Source organism: Gasterosteus aculeatus, chromosome 14 (assembly GCF_964276395.1).
Source record: "Gasterosteus aculeatus chromosome 14, fGasAcu3.hap1.1, whole genome shotgun sequence".
NCBI lineage: Eukaryota > Metazoa > Chordata > Actinopteri > Perciformes > Gasterosteidae > Gasterosteus > Gasterosteus aculeatus.
The window spans coordinates 8,436,648-8,457,039 of NC_135702.1; the positions used below are offsets into that span (position 1 = coordinate 8,436,648).

A 20,392-nucleotide genomic window follows, 5' to 3' on the forward strand; every position below is an offset into this window, starting at 1 on the left:
TTTGAACACAAGATTAATACCGTTCGGTTATTGTAAAGTTTTGATCACTTTTAAACATCTTCTTTAAATTCCCCCCACATCAAATCAAAAGAAGGACTTCCTCTCCCTCTAAATTTAAATCGACGCTGGTTGTCGGCTGACTGAGGCTTTCCAGTTACCTGTTACCTGTAATTTCACGATCAAAGGGAGAGGAGCTTACGAACACCATCTCGCCAAAATTTCCTACAAATGACATGCTACAATCCCCATGTCCGTGGTGGAATTCTGTCCACTTCAGGGCTTCAAAGCTGCACAGGACTCCTTTTTTTTTTTCCCGGGCCAATGGGCGAAGAGGGGTGGGACCCCGCGTGCCTTGACCTCGCCGACCTGCCCCGACCCCTCACCTCCCGAGCAACCACCCACCCAGAGGCCTGCTCCTCATCGGCCCATTGTCCACTTCATCCATCCATCCATCTTTCCCTCCAGTGAAGTCAGTCAGTAGGTCAGGCTGTCAGCAACAAAGGGAACTAAATATTCAAATTCTGCTCCTCAGAGAGTGAAACCACAGATTGCACCTCAGATGAACTTCACAGGGGAAAAAACAGACATTTAAAAACAACGACTTGTGGTATATTTTCATTAAAACGGAAGCTCACGGGAGGCTAAGTGGATTTTTTCTAAAGCAGTGCAATCACGTCGCAGAAAAGTGCCACTCCCTGTGCCGTTCTCCACAACTCGGCTCTCACACGAGCGAAAGTGCTTCACATCACCCCAAAGATACGAACCAAGAGAGAAGAAACTCAATGATTCTGGAGTTTTTCCCGTTCTGCAGCAGCCATTCCAGAAACTCTTGACTCAGCGCCTTTGGTTTGTCATTGAGGCCGCCATTTTCCCACGAAGGCTGACAGGCTCTCGCACTGCAGGAACCAATTACCTTTCTTTGATGAGCGCGTGCCTTTTATTTCCGTTAGCTGGCCGGATGTAGGGACGACGCCGCTTTTTTTAAATTATTGTTTTGATAATTCAACCTCTCATGTCAGCAGGAACGGGAGTTTTCTACGGCGATGGTGGTTTTATCTGCGCGTTTGTACATTTAACTTTACAGACGCCGCAGCTTGAACAACGTTATTCTGAAAAAAATGACTTTATAATCTTGGTTTCAGATCTGCGTGCATAAAAACCTGTTGAGCTTTGTGAGTGAAGAATCCACAGGCCTTTCATAACTCCACAACGCCGACAGCGTTTTCTGATATTTGTACTGTGCTGCCACCTGCTGGACAACGTTCAGCAAACATGAATTCATGTATTGACGCTTTCAACCTGCAGTCGAGACATAGTTGTTCTTTGGCACAATGGTTTGACTGTACTGGATGTATTTTGCAGTACCTCAATGTTTAGTTGCTCAATGCATATGCAATGTGCATATTTAATAGCTCAAGAAACCCGTTTAATGAGATAATGAATTTTAAATAATTTCCTTAAAATCACTATTGTGTGATGTAGTTTTTAAACATAAATATCTTTAACCTCGTGTGAGCAGCATTTTACTGGTGTAGCTACTTTATGCATGTTTTCTTTTTAGTTTAGTGTTTTCTTCAGCAGTCTGGCCCCCGCAACATAAATCAGGGGCGTTGCATGATTAACAAAAGGAAAGTGTATTTGGTCATTCAGTATTTTTTCCGTTCGGCTGTCAAACAGCGAATTCAAATTAAACCCTCTGAGAAGCTTGGGAAGAAAATGTATTTTTTTTTAAATCACCGACTCATACAAAAGCCACATAGTTTATGCGCTTATACCAACGTTTCATGTACGAAGCGGACGCAAAGCAAAGAAGTCGTTAACGAATCGGTCAGCCAAAGAAAAAGACACACTGGCGTTACAGTTAGAGTCATGTTTATTTACAGCAGAATCCTGAACCGAGAGAGAGAGAAGGGCAGAGGTTAAAAGGAGACAAAGTCCTTTCAGATCAGGCGCTTCAGGATTCATGTTTCACTACACAATTCTTAATTTATTTACCATTCTTCTATACAGAATCCATTCAGCCGTAATATCAATGCGCCAACAGAGTGCGAGTCCTCTGCTAGAGGGGCGAAGAGTTGAAAATAATAAAAAAAAAAAGAACACAACAGGGTACGAAGGAATTCATTTTCTATAAAAAAAACATTTTTGTTGTTCTCACCATGATAGTAATCAATTATTTATGTATCTACATTTACACATATCTGTGTGTGTGTGTATATATATGCATACACACACGCACACACACACACACACACACATACATATGTACGCATATAAATCTATATATTTACTTTCCATGTCCACGAAGGGGTCTTCCATGATGTCCGAGTCCAGGCGGCTGCACAGAGCGGCAGGCCGAGAGTCCCGACCTGACAGCATCCAGGTCCTAATATTCAGCCGCAGTGAATCAGTCACAGGAGGTCAGAGCGGACCAATGGCAGTCTTTCTGACCAGTAACCTTTCTGACCCCGCATGCCTTTGTCCCGCCCACTCACGCTGCTCTTTGCAGGAGAGCGCTTTAGGTCCAGTTCCATGGTGGCGGCGAGCAGAGACTGCGGAAGCCCCGTCAAAGCGGTCTGAGAGATGATACACTGTACACGGAACATGCACGGCCTTCTAGGCCAGACAGCATAGAAAAGTTAAAAAATAAATTAAAATAAAAAAAAGCCAGTTTACTGCATCGTCCGCCCGTCTCTCCAGACTTCCTCTAGGGCAACCACTCACACCTTTTCCAGTTCAGTAGGACATGATAAATGACGAGCACCACAAAAACGGACCAAGTGGAGATAAAAAAAAAACATCCCGTGGGTGAACTGGTATTTCTAATTTCCGTTTTTTGATTTCTGAGAGAGCATAACGGATTTTATCCCCTCGCAAGGTCCAAACAGACTTTATTATGCAATGACTGACACACACACAGACACACACACACACACACACAGACACACACACACACACTTGCAAACCACCCCAGTACGCTTTCCCTTATCTCCGTGCAATAGTCTTCCTTGACAGAGGTGAAGTTCAGATGACATGTGCTGTTGTGCTGTTCCCCTGACTTCTCTTAAGTCAGAATGTATACAAACCCATCAGATATCATCATGCTCAGACATTTATAATGTCTAAAGGTTGATGCTTTACGTGTCTCCATGGCCTTCAATACATGTACATTTAGGACGTGCACAAGAGAAATTACCCAGCGTGATGTATGATGATGTATCATGATGAAAAGTAACATAGCATACCGTAAAATGAATTTAACATTCATTTATTAGAAAAAAAAACAAACACTGTTTACATTTCCACCTGTCCCAAGAAAGACTGATAAAAACAAAATTGCCCCCTGTTGAGTTTTCAGTAACTTTTTACAAGTTAGGACACAAACCGTTTCCATTAGACATGTCGTGTGTTGCATGACGCCGTTTGATCCAACACACTGGACCCTAGAGCAGGAAACCTTTTCATCGACCAGCTGCCAATGCAGATGTTAGGTTTGCTTTTTTTTGTGCCAAAGATCCATCAGCGACGTTTTTTATCACACAAGTCAACAAACTTTAGAAAACAACCGGCACGTGATGGATGCTCACCGGTCGACTCGATAAAACCTGGCAGCCATCATTTATACTAAAATTCCGCTGTTGGCTGGCGTCAGTTTCCCGCTCTATTCAACATGCTCCCGAACACAAATACAAACTCAAGATACCGCAAATACACATATATACAAATAGAACCGTCCCCTAAAATGCAGGGGGCGGCTTAACAATTTATAATGCATTTCTGTATATGCCAAGAATAAAACTTTTCTAAATAAAATACATAGTTATCTGTGAGGGCGTGGAATGGGGACAGCAGATGAACGGGGGGGGGGGGGAGGAGGCTGGGTGGGGCTCGTGGAGAGCGTCAGAGGGAGGGAGCGATTGTGATGGGATGAAGGGACAGACAAAGAAAGCAGGGGGAGGAAGAGGGAGACGTATGGAGGGGTGAGACTCTTCTTCTTCGCGGTGTCGCTGCTCCCGAGCACTTTGCCACTGCGCCTCTTCTCAGGTTTGTTTAAATCTTCTATAATAATAATAATAATCATCATGATCACAAGAATGCTAAAAAATATCTATATATATATCTATATATATATAGATATATATATATATATATATATATATATATATATATATATATAAACCCCAGCCATGTCTCACAAGTCCACAGAAAGGGGGGGCGAGAGGCCCTGGCCCTCGAGTTCATCAGAGTCGGTGACAAACGGAGATGCAGAGAAAATTAAAGATGCGGGGAGAGAAGGAAAACGCAGCGGGAGGAGGCCTGACGAATGGAACGAGCCGTGAAAGGGAAGTGGCAAACGAGACTAACTATAGAGCGGAGAAAAAGGAAAAAGGAGAGAGAGAGAGGGGAGGGGCGGAGAAAACCCCCCCGCCATAGGCAGGATGTGCTTTGATGAGGAGGAAACAAACAGAAAAGAGGAAGCGGCGGTGAATTGGGAAGGATGTAGGTTACCAACAATGAATGGTGTTGGGGGGGGCGTGGTGATCCACACACTGGTGTCCTTCGGAGGGTTTTCTTACAGAAGATTGGCGGAAAGCATGAACAAGTGATGACAACACGGCCTCACTGTGAGTGCGCCCTCTCTCCTTCCCCTCTAATTAAGGTAAAAAGATCAGCAGTCCTCCCCGCACTGGTCGCTCGTCCCAGGGTGCATCATACCTCCAGGAAGCGGGAGCTGCTGGTCTTGGTGTGGAAGGGCTCGGACCACATGCGCCGCAAATCCCCCTGCGGGCCGCAAACGCAGGTTCGAACATCAGTGAGGAATCAAAGCGAAGTCAGCGTAGATCATAAGCATAAAAATACCGTGTCAACCTGATAATTTGTCTTTAGCGAATATACTTGTGCACACTTCTAATACAGGAAAACTGATAACTTCTGGTAAACCGCCACGCTTAACTTGGCCGGTTGCTTCTGTAATGTGTAACCGTACCTTCAGGTAGGCCATAGTGAGCAGAGGCAGCAGGGTGAAGGGCACCAGGTAGAGCAGAGCGGGCTGAGCTGCACGATGGATCCTGGAGGCCACAGTGGCAGTCAGCAGACCTGAAGACAGAGTCAAATCATCAATACATTTCTTTTTGAAGTACAAAAAACAAAAACAAAAACCTCATAACCTCATAATGTGTTTCTGGGAAACCAACACATCGGCTCCCTGACACCCAGAACAATCACCTCTATCGAACCACACGCCATCGCCTTATAACCCTCCAGCTTGCTTTTTCTTACCCACAAAGTATCCGATAAGAGTGCAGTGGAAATAGGAGACGCGCTGCATGCGTCCAGACAGCGGGACCTCCCCGTTCGCCTGCTTCTTGTAGTTGTCGTAGCGCAGGACGAAGCACAACAGCAGCCCCGGCATCACGATGTCTCCTATTCCCAGCATCGAGAAGTGACTTCCTGTTGAGCTGCACGGGGTCGGAAAAAGAAGTGGAAATAGGTTTGGTGCGGGCGAAATACAGAGTGAGCGGGAACGTGCTTCACATGGAGTACACGCCGTAGTATCAGGCAATGAATGCAGCGCCATTTGATTCTGTACGCACATCTAGGTGGGGATCACTGGGTGTGAAATCTGAACAAAAGCTTCACAGCTCCGCCAGCTGCCTAGTGGGGTTATCTTGCCAATTACAGCAGCAAATCAAAGGGTTGGATTCATTTCCCTGCACAGTTCCACCGGTCTTACCTGGGGAAGACCAGTTTGCCAGGTAAGGAGAGACGGGGGACGTCGCGGCCCATCCCTGGTCCCAAGTGGAGCTTTCGGGACAGAACATCTATGGGATTTTCAGCAGGTTGGGTGGCAACTTTGACCATCACGTTACTATTGAAGATGTAGGCTGAGAAGAACACCTGGGGGGGAGGAAAGAGGAATTTAGCTGCTCGCATTGACACATTCTCATTTCACTTGTCTAGGGCCCACTATTGTCTCAATGTCACTTATTTTAACATATTTCCTAATCTTGTTGAGACGAGCATGAAAACAAGATGCGTCCAATTAGATTCTTAGATGACTATCAATTGATCAGAATACAATTCAGTATAGTTTAGATTGCAGCAATCGATTGTGAATCTCCAAATGTGCAGCCTGAGTTGCATGCTTTAAACAGCCTCAATTGCTGCTTCAACTTCTCAAAGCAGGCGGGGATAATTTATTCAATTCATCTAATGTTCGTCTCACATTACATTATCGCGAACATAAACGGTCGGAGGGGAAATAACACTGAAGGCAGGTTGCTAGGCGCCCGGCACAGTGAGGATGAGAGCAAGTCTGCGTGCTCACAGCAGAACAGCAGCAGACGTTTTTTTTTTTTTTTTGTGTGTCACTTATGATTTGTTGTGTCCGAGTTCAGTTTGTATTTCTGTGCAGAACATAGTCTTTACTGTGTGAGACGAAACCTGAGAGAAGCGGTTTTCTGCCGTCAAATGGCAATGAAAGTAGTGACAGCAACGGTTTAAAAATGAATAAAACGACCTGAATGAAACAGAAAATCTTAACAGACTACTTTGTTCAGCGGTTTAATGGAATGACCAGTTCCACAAAGCAACAAAGCAACCTCGCCCCCCCTCCCTCTGTCACTCAGTAACCCACTAACCCACTGATGCACATCCTCATAATAAAATCGCCATTCATGACACCGGGTCCCCTTGACTTTGGTGGCACTTTAGTTGCTAAGTGGCCATTGCTTTTGAGTCCTGTTCTCAGTGCCGGCGTGGATCCAAAAGAGGTGCCAGATATGGATAATAAATCAAACCTGAATCTACAAATGACCCAAGAAGACAGCTAGGGTAAAATGTTTGATCATTTCTCAAAAGGAAGTTGGGATGATCATCCTAATCATGACGTGTAGCATCTCCGGTTGAATTGTGCAGCTGGCCCTCTTCTATTATAAGTTCAACCAAGGTCAACAGTCGGTGATTCAATCTCTACCCAGGCTGACAATTTCTTTATAAGCTAAAACATTGACATTTTATAACAGAAAGCAAATATTTGTAACCCTTTACTGATGATTGGGTCTCGTATATAGTGCCTGGAGGTGACGTTTTGGATGTCTTACCCAAAACACATCATAGATGAGCAGTCCTGACAGCAGCAGGCAAGACACCTTCAGACTGGGAAGCCGCACGAAGGCGATCATGGCGACACACAAGCCCATGGCTAAAGCTGCAGGGAGCAAAGAGACAGGAGATTTAAAAACGGAGTCTTGTAGTCTCGCCACTGTATTGTGATCATACAAACATAGTTCATAACAACAAGAGTCTTTGGAAATGTTTGGATCACACAATACAAATAGTAATAAGTAAGTAATAAGTGAGGCATTATCTTTACCTCACACAGAATACTCAAATATTGATTTAGAAATTGAATGTCCATATTATAAATAATACTTAAGCACCAGCCTACACGGTTGGCTAACTCCGTAGTCAATTCTTATATTATACAATAATCAAATGTATGGATAATACATTTGATTCTTTGGATTGTTTTCCAATTATATTTTTGATGATGATATGCTGTCATTTGTGTTAAGGGAGCGTTGTTTACTTTACTGAAGAAGATTGCTGGTAATAGGTTTTGAATTACTGAAGTCAACTGGGTCAAATTAATGGAGTGCACACACAACACACACTCTTTGTTTTGTCAGCAGTCATCTTAAATGCCAGTTAGTATTCTGACCAACATCGGTCTACTCATACCGTTAGCATTGGTCACACTAGTAAAAGCCCTAAAATAGTGTTGCTAAAAACGTCATCTTAAATGCCAGTTAGTATTCTGACCAACATCGGTCTACTCATACCGTTAGCATTGGTCACACTAGTAAAAGCCCTAAAATAGTGTTGCTAAAAACGTCATCTTAAATGCCAGTTAGTATTCTGACCAACATCGGTCTACTCATACCGTTAGCATTGGTCACACTAGTAAAAGCCCTAAAATAGTGTTGCTAAAAACGTCATGTTGTCATAATGTGAACTTCATTCTTCTGCAGAAGATGAGCAAAGGGAATCGTCTGCACGGAAGCCTCTATTGAAGATTGAGATGGCTGAATACATTTTGACTGTTCCGCAGCAGCAAAGTTAGCCGCTACGCTAACAGAACTGCTCACTCGCTTTAAATCACCGTCTAACAACCGGCAATGTCGGGAATGTGAATCCCAAACCACCCTGCAGTTCAGAGCGACGTCGCCAACCGCCGGATCATCGAAGATCACAACCGGCTGCGGAAAAAACATTTTTCCGGGGACCTTGAATAATGTCCACCGAATTCTGGTGACTGACACGGGAGTTGTGGCGGAGAGACGCACCGTCCATGAGGAGCCAGTGTCCGGTCAGCACCCAGATGAGCACCAACATGACGGAGAGGGAGAAGGACAGGAGCTCGGCCAGAGTGAAACGCCCACAGCAGCCAAAAGAAATCCTGCAGTAAGACAAATAGGAGACGCTCTCAATCAAAATCTCGTCTGTGTCGCACAGAACTAAAGCGGCTGGATGGGACGTCTGTGGGCTTCTCCGCGTACGGAAAGGGACATGCAAACATTTACATAATGGCAACTTTAATACTAGTTTTTGCATACTTAGCAGCTAGAACAACAAGACTGAGAGAGCATTGTTGTGTGAAGGTGAGACTATAAAACGAGAAAGAGAACAGGTTGTTCTTCCTCTGGAGTTCGTTCGGTTACCCAACAGCTTCAAGTGCATCAACACCTGATCCCAACTGTAGTAGGTGTAAATGAAAGAGTCTTTAATCTGGATTTTAACTTTACAAGACACATCGGCGCTTCCTACTGGTTACAGAGTGGATGCGTTGTGTCGTTTGGGATTACTTGTGCTGCAGATGTCCAAACACCTGAGGCCATTAAAAATTGTTTTGTGTGAAGAAGTAAAAATAATAATAACTAAACTAACTTCCCACTTTCTCCAAGCCAGACTATTAAGATCGCAGGCAGTTTCAGGTTGAACATTTGTAAGAGACATGGCAAACAGCTGGAGGCAGCTGGCGCGACAACAGAGGTGATTTACAGACACTCAGAATCCACACGATTCCCTTACTTGTTCTGCGGGGAACAGGGTCTGGTCAGATACTGGCACATCGGCAACAAGAGGAACGCAAATGCGATTGTTGCGAGAACTGAGGAGAAGAACAAATCACGGCAGTTAAATACTACTACTACTACTACTACTTGACAGAAAGGCGAACGCCTCCTCCAATGCGGTTCATTCCTATATGTTCAGGGGGGGCGGTACTCGCCTGCAGTGCAGATGGTGAAGACCACCTGTACCGAGTCGAAGAAGAAGAACATGACTAGCAGAGACACCGAGGCTCCTATGGGCAGGAACAGGGCCTGCGTGGAGTCTATAGTCTGAATACCTGCAAGCCAACACATGAGTAGCGATGACTTGTCAATTCAAGGAAAACACTTTGAATGGATCACCGGGGGCCTGTTCACACTCACTCACACTCACTGTTGTTTGTGTTGCCGTTGTTGAAACCGCCCGTTGTCGTGGGGTTGCCGTCTTTGTCCTTCTCCTGGTTCTCACAATCCATGTTTAATGATCTGCAGGGCGAGAAAGAAAGCTGGTTAGACTGACTGTAATCATGTAATCACATTGTCAAAAGCATGTAAACAAGCAAATATACTACATTGAGATCATTAGTGTGGGGAAGACGAAATATTTGAAAAGATGACTACATAAATAAAGATGAACTTGATGACGCCTCGACTAATAAAACCCCATGAGGCTGCAGTCAAACCCACTAAATATAAATTTTTCCCCTTATTAATGTAAATCAAAAATTATACATACGCAAGAAATGAAAGAAGTGTATGTCTATGTGTGTATGTGTATTGCTACACAACAGCGTTCAGGCTCTTTTCACTCGAGACCTTTTTGACAGTCACAAGAGTCAATAATGAAACGAATGAAGGCATTTAGCTGCTTGTGTCAGCATGCTGGTGTGGCGCGTGCCAAGTCACCGTCACACAGTCGTGGCTTTTCAGAAACACTTGACCAGAACGGAGCATGAACGTTACTAGTGGCACCGTGGCAGCTTCTCCTGCTGTGACAAGTCAAACACATCTGCCGTTAAAGGGAGCATCTCACAGGGCACAGGAGAGTCCTCCGACAGCGATGTTCATCGCACATGGATGTCATTTTTTTTTGCCAGCTGATATAATGCAAGTGACACATTGAAGGTTCCCATTTCAACATGGAATTACGTTGTTACGTTGTTCCGGCGGTCTTCTCCACCCACTCTTGCGAATGCCATACAGGCAATGGCCCTCATGAAGGTTAAAGGTCAAGGTCACTCACCTCATATCCATTCCATTTTCCTGATAGGCTGGGAAAACCTTGAGTGAATGTCTCAACATTTAACACGTACGCCTACTAAAGATCAAATGGATTATAATTTAGCGGTCGAAGGCACGGTGGCCTCACAAAACCTGTTGCTCAGAAATTTGATACGCTAATTGGGACGTCACACAAACGTCTGAAAGGATACAATAATGTGAAAGGGATGGCATTTAAAAACTAAAAAGGTCCTCGCTCGAACGCCAAACAAGACGTGCAAGCAAAGTCGCTGTCATTTGGAGACACTCACCTGAAGCTGCCATAGACGATGAGAAGGATGGAGATAAGGAAGGTGGACACCTGGCTGGAGTCCACTAGGGAGTACGCCCTAAAGAGGACAGAGAAGAATACAGAGGTTTAACAAAATGCTGTGTTGCACAGAGCCAAAGATATTCTATTCATCTGATACAAGTGTGCTTAAAATAAAAAATAAAAAATGCAAATCTTGTGGTTCAAAAGACAAAAAAAAAAAAAAAAAGACAAAAAGAACCAGCGGTCAATTATGAAAACCAATGAGGCTAGAGTGAAGCATAAGTTCTGGTAGTATTGGAAATTCTGAAGAAAGGAGTTATTTGGTAGCATTCATGGAGAATAAGTATTAAGAGACCTGGTTAAAAAGTAACAGGACAATTAAGATGAAATACTTCTTAATCCTACAAGGGGAAATAAATTACTTTATACACACACACACAAAAAAACTTGTATGTGGTTTTATTTGTTATATTGTACGGCACTGGGCTTTTCGAAAAGGTGTAGCTACTCATTCACATTTGAATCAGTTTTAAACATTATGAAGCGGAATGTATGGGTTCTATTTTTAATAAAAGGACCCAGACCTGTTTCAAACACATATAAAGTAACATAATACAAATAAAATATAAACAGGCAGAACAGCCTGCGATGCACAAAGCCCCGCCCCTTGAACGCAGACCGCCCAATGACTGCGTAGCATACGTTAGCTATGACCAAGTTCCGGCATCGGTTCGGCTTCCTAGAGCGGGCACGGAGGAACTACAGGGCGAGCGCCACTTCCATCAGCAGGCCACACACAGAGGTAAACAAAAATAAAATCAAGCAGAACCAACGTGACAACATTGCCCATTGAACGCTCGGGTGGGCCTTCAATGTTCCTATATCATCAAAGGGGTCTCGACAGAAAGAGTTTGGGAACCACTCCATTAGAGAAAATAGACAACTCATGCCAAAAAAAAAAAATCTAGACACATGCATGCACCATACACCCTTCTGAAGGCAAAAGATTGTTCGGGTTTGAAACTTAAACTTTAAGATAATTCCCTTTACAACCAACATTACATTACATTATAGGTCATTTAGCAGACGCTTTTATCCAAAGCGACTTACGCTTTTAACTCACGGCTTTTCACATTTTTGCCCAGGGAGCAATTAGGGGTTAGGTGTCTTGCTCAGGGACACTTCAACTTGAGACATGGGGCAGCCGGGACTAGAACCACCAACCTTGCGGTTCCCAGCACACCCGCTCTACCCCCTGCGCCACGACGACCAACCAATACGTTTTCCCCCCTCAGCAAAACTCGACCGGATTCCCTGTGACGAACATGGCATTGGAGCCCCATCACATTCTTTATTTTTAGATCAGATGATTGAATGTGCACATAAAAGGACATGTAATGCAACGTAAAGGCGCCGGGAACGGTGGAAACATAATCATTTATTTTGGAGGGGCAGCGGACGACGGGGAGGATTCCACCATGTCAACCGGTGACAGATTTCTTGCGTTTATCGGGCCTCGCCCCTGCCAAAAATAATCTAAATTCCTCTTGACCTACATCCTCCCTTTGCCATCTGTTTTGGAGTATTGTGAGGAGGACTAGACAAAATAAACAGTAGCTGATGAAGGGCGTCCTAATCCAAGTCCCCGGCCAACGGATGCGGTTAAAGAGTGGTCTCCCTTCACAATGAAGACGGGGACATCTTCACTGGCGGTTGTAAAGATTACACATCTGCTTATTATTTAAAAAGAAGAAGAAAAGAGCCAGTAGCAAAGGCATATTCATTTCAATCCCCCCAAATCAATGCATAACATTTTATATGAACATACACTGGAACAGCGCTACACCCGAGTAAGACTACATCAGCGTGCTGATATAATGTGTGGATGAGTGCTGGCCGACAAACAACAAGTAATTAAAGCACATTATGGCAAAATATAGGACGAGCTCACAAAAAGGTATCGCGTTTAGAAATACAGAATAGTTTCAGCTGCGTGAGTGGATGTTTGATTGCACAATTTCCTGCTCACTATCTAATAAATAATTGAGTGTTTATTATATCGAGAATAATAAATGAGACAAATAGAACGAAAGCAACAAAGGGGGAAAAGACGGCGGAGGGAAAGTCTTTCAAGCCATGTTGACAGATGCTTCACGCCGGAAACCACTTTAGCAAAGAAGAACAGGACAACTGCTACACTACAAGATACGGTTGAGATGAATGAATGGAACAACAGGTTCCTGCCACTATTTCCTACTACTGGCATTTCCTTTTTTTGTCAAATTTTGATTTCCTGAGCTGTGGGTCATATATTTTTATCTCCCGCTCCACTACACAACTTGGTCACACGGGTCAGGTAAGACGGGAAGAAACTAAATATGTACACAAGGAAAAGTATCATGCCCACATAGAGAAGCCTGGTTATGCAGCATGAAAATGGGAGTTAGCTGCATCATGGCCTGAGCCAAGTTACTTTACGTGGATACTGTCTGCCAAAACGCTAATTAAATAAAAAGGTCAAAATTTGCATGTGTAGAAATACACCCCAGTTCTGGGTATTACTGGGCAGCATAACTAGTTCTTTCAAGTACTGACAGAGACAACAGCCCTCGCATAACAACCGTCCGCGCTCCAAATTACTTTACATTCTGGTGAGGGTGTGACGCAGGAAATCACAGGTTACACTGTGATGCAGAGGTGGAGGAAGAAAAAAAAAAAAAAAGAAATCATTCAGTGGGAGAGGAATGACTACGGGCAGATCAGGAAGGAGGGGGGGTGCAACATGTAGTGCACTGTGGAAAAGAGACACTGGGAAAATACGGCATCACGGGCCGGTTCTTAATTCAGATTCCACAGACAACAAGGCTGTTAACACGTGACGCCAAAATAAACATGACACCCCTCCGTGCTTTTTTCAGTCTTTGGAACTACTCAACTGGGCAGGTTTAAGCGTTTTGCCAGCAATTCGGCCTAAAACATTAAGACGGCTTGATTAAGGAACTGGCCCCGTTCTTCCACACGCGGACCCACGATGACGTAACCGCCTCGCTGTCAACACGGCGAGCAGATAAGACAGCTCGTCGCATCTGCCACGGACCTCATTCATATTCTAGCATCGAAACCGGTTTGTCCGAATTCTGCGCACAGCAGCGGGTAGAACATGGGTGAGATGGATGAATGGAACATTTTAAAACAAAACACAATCCCGGCCTGTTGGGAGCTGGATGGCAGCCCAACGTGGCCATAAGATGTCCTTGTTCGCTGACAGAGTAGGTTTTCAATAACACAATTCCAATACCGTCCCCCAACAAGCCGAGGTCGAACGCATGACTTGACCATTAAGAAGGCCGGGTCACAAAGAAGACTTTCACCGATGCTGCCCTGTGAGCCGGGGACATGAAAGATATCGTACTCGGTTCTCACCAGATTACACGCACCATGATAACACTAATATATATATATATATATATATGTTGTGAACTTAACAACATGCACTAATATTCACCCCAGTTCACATTAGCTACTGGCTGAGTTTCCCACCGGTCTATTGTAAATGATCCATAATCACAGGTTAGAGCCTTCAGGTAGGAGACTGTATGACCTTTCTGCCTCTACAAAAGAAAAGTACAGCTCCACGCGCGTCACCGCTCCTGTGCCTGTACGCCCTACGGCGGTATTGTTCCCATCCCGTTTGAATGAGGCCGAGGCACGGGTAGACACTTCCAGGAGAAAACACGCCTACATCAACGGCTGGCCCACAGATTACCGATCATTTATTTTCAGAACCCGCGGGCACTGAGCCGTAGACTTCGAGACGCATTCGATCCCTGTGCGTTCAAATCCAAAACTATTTAGCCGTTGACATTCTGATGGCTAATCTTAAATGGGGCTTTTGTTCGAGATACAGGCAACAGGTGTTCAGTAATCTGTCAGATTCAAACAGCAACACATAGTCAGGCGTGCTGTAGATGAGTAATGGGAGAATGGCACAGTGCCTTTTAGTTTACCACAGGCAGGCATTTAAATAGACAGATGTTAATCACTACTGTAGTCTTAGTTTAAATGTACCGAAGAGTATATTTTCACGGTCAGGAAGGGGGTTGTTAAACTAGATGGTCTTCATAAAAGGATTTGGGGATAAAATCTTAATGACCATGTAAAGGGATCAATGGAAAAGAAGTCCCGGTTGAACAATGTATGGCAGCATGTATGTTTTATTTGTTTTTACTATTAAGGACAATTATTTCAGATTATATTTCGGAAAAAAACCTTTATAAAATCAGTGTGATAATAATTTCTTTAAAATATCCTCAGAAATGGCAGGTTAAGCCGTCACACCAGTGAAGACGGCGCCATGTTATAAGTTTCTATGTAGGCTGATGTAATAACTGTAATGACTAATGTCAGGCAGCGAAGAAATCCCCCCATAAGCTCCTCTTTTTGAATACTCTGTGTGCTGGATTGCACATGAAGAAAAACGATTGTTGATAATGGCAAATATATTGAAACAATCACTAATAACCTTGAAAATGTGCAGGTACCACGATGAGCTTTGAAAACATTTTGCAAAGGCACGAGCAAACAGAGATATCGTTCCTGGTTGCGTCTTCCTTGTGAGGGCATTCGACCAGCATCATAAACCATCATGAAACAAGATTAACCTTAACGGAGCGTTGCAAACAATGATCATATTTCATGGCAGGATTTCACACTTACAGTTGGACTGATGGCCCATACCGTACCCGCGAACACCCCAGGGCAGTGCGGGCAGAGCGGTTTCACGCTACGACATTTCCCCTTTGGCCTCGTCTACTGAGCAGAGAGCGAGAGCTGGGTCGTGTGAAGCGAGACGGCACCTTTGTTTACCAATTGCCAAAAAGTGTTGTCTGCCACTTTCCCTGCAGACATGTGCGAGCACGTCCGTGTCCGACACCGAACCCATCGCCTCGTGTTCACCTTCGATCGTTCACTCGGCTGTAATGCTCATCGTCTCCTTTCCGCTCCACATCACAAACTTGTCTTTCTCGGTCTTAATAGAAAAACTCACTGGAACACTTACATCTGGCCTTGAACATAATTTAAGATGGATCCTTTGGGTGTTCAATAAAGCGTGTAACTAAGAAACTAAAGTTGAGAAAAGGCCCAATTGCAGTGAAAGCTTTGAAGAAATGTTCAGGCAAAACATAATGGTTTATTATTCAAGATGCTTTTTTAAAATCTCCAAACAAACAGATTAAAAGGTGTTTATGTGATTGTGTAATTGATCTTGAAGGACAAGTAAAACCACACACACTATGAGACAAATGCGTGGGTTAAAAACAATAAACAAGGATGTTTCACGCAGCCGCAAAGGTTGTGAACGTGTCATCAAACCACAACAGGCAAGCCATCAAAAAAAGCCACCTACAAAACCACACGCCTTCGGTGTGTTAGGTGCCTAGAAAGTTAGGTGTGGTGCTTATTGGCAGTCCATCCAGCATGCAATGTTGGACTGGATCTTCTAAAACTATTCTTAATCAACTGCCTCAAATGCAAAAAATGATATTATAATGTTCATTATCGCCTAATGGAATAGCTTCGAAAGTGCATTATCGGTTGTTGTTTTTTTGAGCTTGTAAAGCAGTACGGGGTCCAACGACTCATGACGTGTCGCCATAACAGACACAACAGGCAATTCAAGGATTTTTTTTCCAAACGGCCGCATGATTTGTGCAACAAGATGAGCTGGATACAAAACAGCCAGCTGTTTGTTTGAAAGGGGTCAATGAAGCAGAGCCAATATAACTAAGTTATTTTACCTAAATGGTATGAAGGAAAACACAACCTACAGAGACGTTTGTAACGATGCCACAGCAAGGGTTTCACACGCCTGAGTACTGATGTGTATGAACGGCATTCCATGAACTAGTCGTGAACGTAAAAAAACACACAAAAAAAACAACACGCCTGAGCCGGTAGCTCGTAGTGAACCGCTCAAACAGCACTACGGGACAGGCTACATCGAACTCGCCTACAGCATTCGCCTGAACGGACCGTGACTGGGCACTGCACTTTTACAAGAACCTGGTCGACTGTGACATGCCGTATGTCAACAAAGCAGGGGGAAGCTGGGGTAACAACACATGCAGAGTGGGGGTGACTTCATGCTCTGCTCAGGTAGACACTTCTGCACGCTTCATGTCGCTATGGGGGACGGCTGCTATGTTGATTCTCTGATAAATACAAGCTTTAGCTGGTGTGCCGTCTTTGCTCACCTCTCAGGGTTTTTTTCTCCCCCATACCGTAGATGCAAATTTGAGTGACTAAACCGTCTATGAAACTTCTGTTTATACACGAAAAACCAGAACAAAATGTCAGACTCTGACATTAGCTCACACAGAGAACAACGTAGCATCAATGGCCCAACCAGCATATTATTCTCAGTTGATGTGGATATGAGCCACATATACTTTATTATGCAGGTTTTTCCATGACTAATCCCCCCCAAAACGGTTCATTTATTTATGAAAACCTTTCCGGACGTAGACATTGCCATATTTCAAATTCCATGACATTATTTCAGTATTTTCAGGACTACGCAAATGCTGATCTCTGAAGTTCTCTGGTGACGTTTAGGTCATTTCTCACACAATCGATTGATCACCATCAAACAATTACAATTCATAACTGGAAAGAAGCTCTGGATTCCAACTGTTTCACTGAAAACCTACAATATCCAACCTCTATTAAAAAAACACTGTCCTGGGCAAAGAAATTGGTAATTAAATCCAATGAATTGAGTTTGTTTTCATACTACATTTAAAACTTACTAATCGTTTTTAGGAACCTAGTTCTGACAATACTTTAGGCCTCAGTACACATTTGTTAGAATAGACAAGTCACAAAGAACATCTCAACGGCAGAAGCAGCTTTAGTTAAGTGACCTAAGATTTATAGACGTAATGTGTTAATACCTGAACGACGGCTGTTATCTCCAGTAATCGCAATGTGACATCAAATTAGATTTAGTTAAATCCCTAAGATCAAAAAACACAGCATTTCCGAGGACCTCCACCATTCAATGAACCCTGTGTGCTCTTTGAGACGTATTCGTTTGGAGCGTTGCAGCTCTAAGCACTGTGCGAACATTCAACCAGTGTTTTTTAAAAAAAATGTTTATTAGGATCAAACGAGCATAATTTATCCTTATTTTATTATAGAGGCCTCAGCGACGTCCGGACATATTCATTCAAGGGGGCAGCGCGATTCAGTGATCACATCATCCGTCCGCCTTCCTTTCATACATCTCCTCTCCAAAGCGCTAATATTCAGCTATGAAGTGAACACGGTTCCCAGTCGGTGCACTTCACGCGTCCTCGCATTTTTTGTGTGTGACAACCTGTCGTGTGTCACAATGCTAAACCTCACCCTGAAACGTTTTGGGACATGACTGCGATGCCAGTTAGCCAAGTTAGCTTAGCTACGCGGCGGAACCTTTGTTATTGTGTGCAGCGGATCGACGACGACTGCTAGCCGTCTGATAAGCTAACACCGATCCGCTGGCACGGTTAACGTTCACCAATCGGCGTCGGCACCATCGCGCAGTAGCGTCACAACTTTCACCAGGCAAGCGCGTAGCATGTCAGCGAGCGAGTAATGACCCAAATGAGCTTATCGAGCCGTTAGCTAGGCGGCTAGCTCCGTAGCGCTCGCTCACAATAGCTCCGTTGGCATTGACCTAAGCTAGTTAGCACTAGCATCAGCTGGTAAAACTGATTAGCCACGGCTAGCTACCCAGCCCGTTTAAGTTAGCCGTTAGCAATATCAGAGCTTCAAGGGGGGGTGGTGGTGGTATGGGGGGGGGGAAGGGATTAGTGACATTTCACACGTTACGCTGCGATAAATGCATCGGAGGGGGGGTCGGTTATTCCGTAAATTGTCACAGAATACGGTTCGTTGATTTAGTGACCCAACGTTATATCATCGGGCTGAGCGGCAGTAGCTAGCTGCTAACGTAAGGCAGCTAACGTAACTGCTAATCGGTAGCGCGATGCCTGTGCGCACTCACCAAGATGAGTAGCCCTGCTCCGCCATATCGCCGACAACAGTGGGTTCCGCGACGGTGGCTGACGCCGATTCAGGCTCCCGGTGACAACCCGGCGGGGTTTCTGCGTATCCTTCACAATTCAACGTCGTAGCAGTTACTTTACGGTGACAACATGACGAGACATCCCGACGGCAGCTAGTGGTCACTAGCTGAATGTGTTTGCGATTGAAATTGGAATGATGGTTTGCAATCGTTGGGTGGACAAGACAAAGCACCCCGAGAGAAGAAAAAAAAAACACGGGATATTTTTCGTCAATGTCCCGCCGTCAGTCCAGCCGCGAAGGCTCGGTCTCCAACGATGCTACAGCCACTGTAAATCCATAATTCCGCACGATGTATCCAGAATATATTCAGATATCTCCTCGAGTCTGCACCCGCTCGCTGCTACGGGAGACGTTCAGCTTTGTTTTCTATGGCGAGTCGCGGGAGCGCGCAAAAATCGCCCTGCTGTAGAGCGACAGAAGTGGGACGCGCACTAAAACGCTTTTGTGCGCTGAAAAATGCTCGCAATGGTTTCCCTTCAGCTTGTCGTTACACACCTACGACCGAAGCCGCCCCCGGCGTTACGTAGATTATACAACGTTATTCGTGTTGTTATTATTGAAATGATTGCCGAGTCGCTCGATATTAGTGTAAACGTGATTTTGGATTGCGGACGACGTGCTGATGAACAGACACCCCCTCGGTGTTGGGCTTATTCAATAACTAGAGAAGCAGGTGCTTGTAGAGGCGATATACAAAGAATAATTGGTATAGATTAGCCCTTCCAAATTATTTTTGAATCATCCAATGGTTTACAGAGTTATCTGTAACAGTTTATTTTAAATCCGTTTTGCTTCAGGGGTCTAATGGTCTTAATCAAAAGAAATGCATCAGATATCAATTAGGCTATAATACAAAACAAGACGCAGTAAAGCGAAAGCACAACTACACATTTCAATTAATTCAAATGACCCAATAAGGCTTTACTCATTTATTTTCTTGTTTCCATTAGCAAATACATGTTGTGGTGCCCCCTGAGGCGGATTCATGTAATAATAATAATAGAGAAAAACGCTGGATCCAGTGGTGGCAATACAAAAATAAAGTAAACACTTCGGATGCAGCAAATGATGAATCAAAAGTATTGGAGGGGACACATGTTTCCAATGGAGACGGATCCCAACAGGGTCCTCTGATAAATGTTGGCAAACCGGGAGCCTGCAGATGTGCTCTGCAAAATGTTTATTGCAAGGTGGTTGAATTGTTTAGTGCACTTCATTTGTGCTTAAATATGATTGCCTTTACTCATACCAAACATACAACATACCATTTATATTTGCCACACTAGAGGCTCAAAGGGTGGCAATGTCATCATTGTGAAATGAATCCCATGCTTGCCAATAGGAAACTTAACCTAAAAGAGCTTAGCTCATGCCAGACCAGGCAGTGTCTTTCCTGTAGATAAGGATGGTATTAGGGTTTAGAATGGGGTCAACGGGATTCCCTCTTGCCAAAGAGTGCAAGGATTACCGGAGCCTGAAAGACCTGATTTTCTTACAGATTATGTGCATTCTGTGCTCATCAACAAAACCTCATATTCACAGGACACAGCAGCAGCATGGTGGTTTACCAAAGGGTTCATTCTGCCGCATCTGCCGCTGCTGGACTTATAAAAAC

At 44.2% G+C, this 20,392-nt stretch overlaps 1 protein-coding gene across 2 annotated transcripts; it reads right to left on the reverse strand.

Annotated features, from left to right (window-relative positions):
- Positions 1 to 1,855: 1,855 nt before the first annotated feature.
- sppl3 (signal peptide peptidase 3) lies at positions 1,856 to 19,407 on the reverse strand. Of its 2 annotated transcripts, none has more exons than XM_040198426.2 (11): positions 18,695 to 19,407; positions 10,646 to 10,723; positions 9,502 to 9,599; positions 9,293 to 9,412; positions 9,094 to 9,172; positions 8,349 to 8,461; positions 7,104 to 7,210; positions 5,735 to 5,898; positions 5,281 to 5,459; positions 4,988 to 5,097; positions 1,856 to 4,782 (listed from the first exon to the last, which is right to left on the reverse strand). In XM_040198426.2, the coding sequence occupies exons 1-11, from the start codon at positions 18,718 to 18,720 to the stop codon at positions 4,711 to 4,713; spliced, it is 1,146 nt and encodes a 381-aa protein (XP_040054360.1). In that variant the 5' UTR covers positions 18,721 to 19,407; the 3' UTR covers positions 1,856 to 4,710. The 2 variants fall into 2 exon arrangements, with proteins under 2 accessions (XP_040054360.1, XP_040054361.1); XM_040198427.2 differs by having other exon boundaries at positions 9,508 to 9,599; positions 18,695 to 19,278.
- Between the last annotated feature and the right edge of the window lie 985 nt (positions 19,408 to 20,392).

What these genes read in the sequence shown, in the direction of transcription:
- sppl3 (XM_040198426.2), bottom strand. Translation starts at nt 18,720, where the DNA reads ATGGCGGAGCAGGGCTACTCATCTTG. An exon ending in CAACACAAACAACAGTGAGT is followed by an intron (nt 9,413 to 9,501) that starts GTGAGTGAGTGT and finishes GTTGGCTTGCAG; the next exon opens with GTATTCAGACTATAGACTCC. An exon ending in TCACTATGGCCTACCTGAAG is followed by an intron (nt 4,783 to 4,987) that starts GTACGGTTACAC and finishes TGCGGCCCGCAG; the next exon opens with GGGGATTTGCGGCGCATGTG.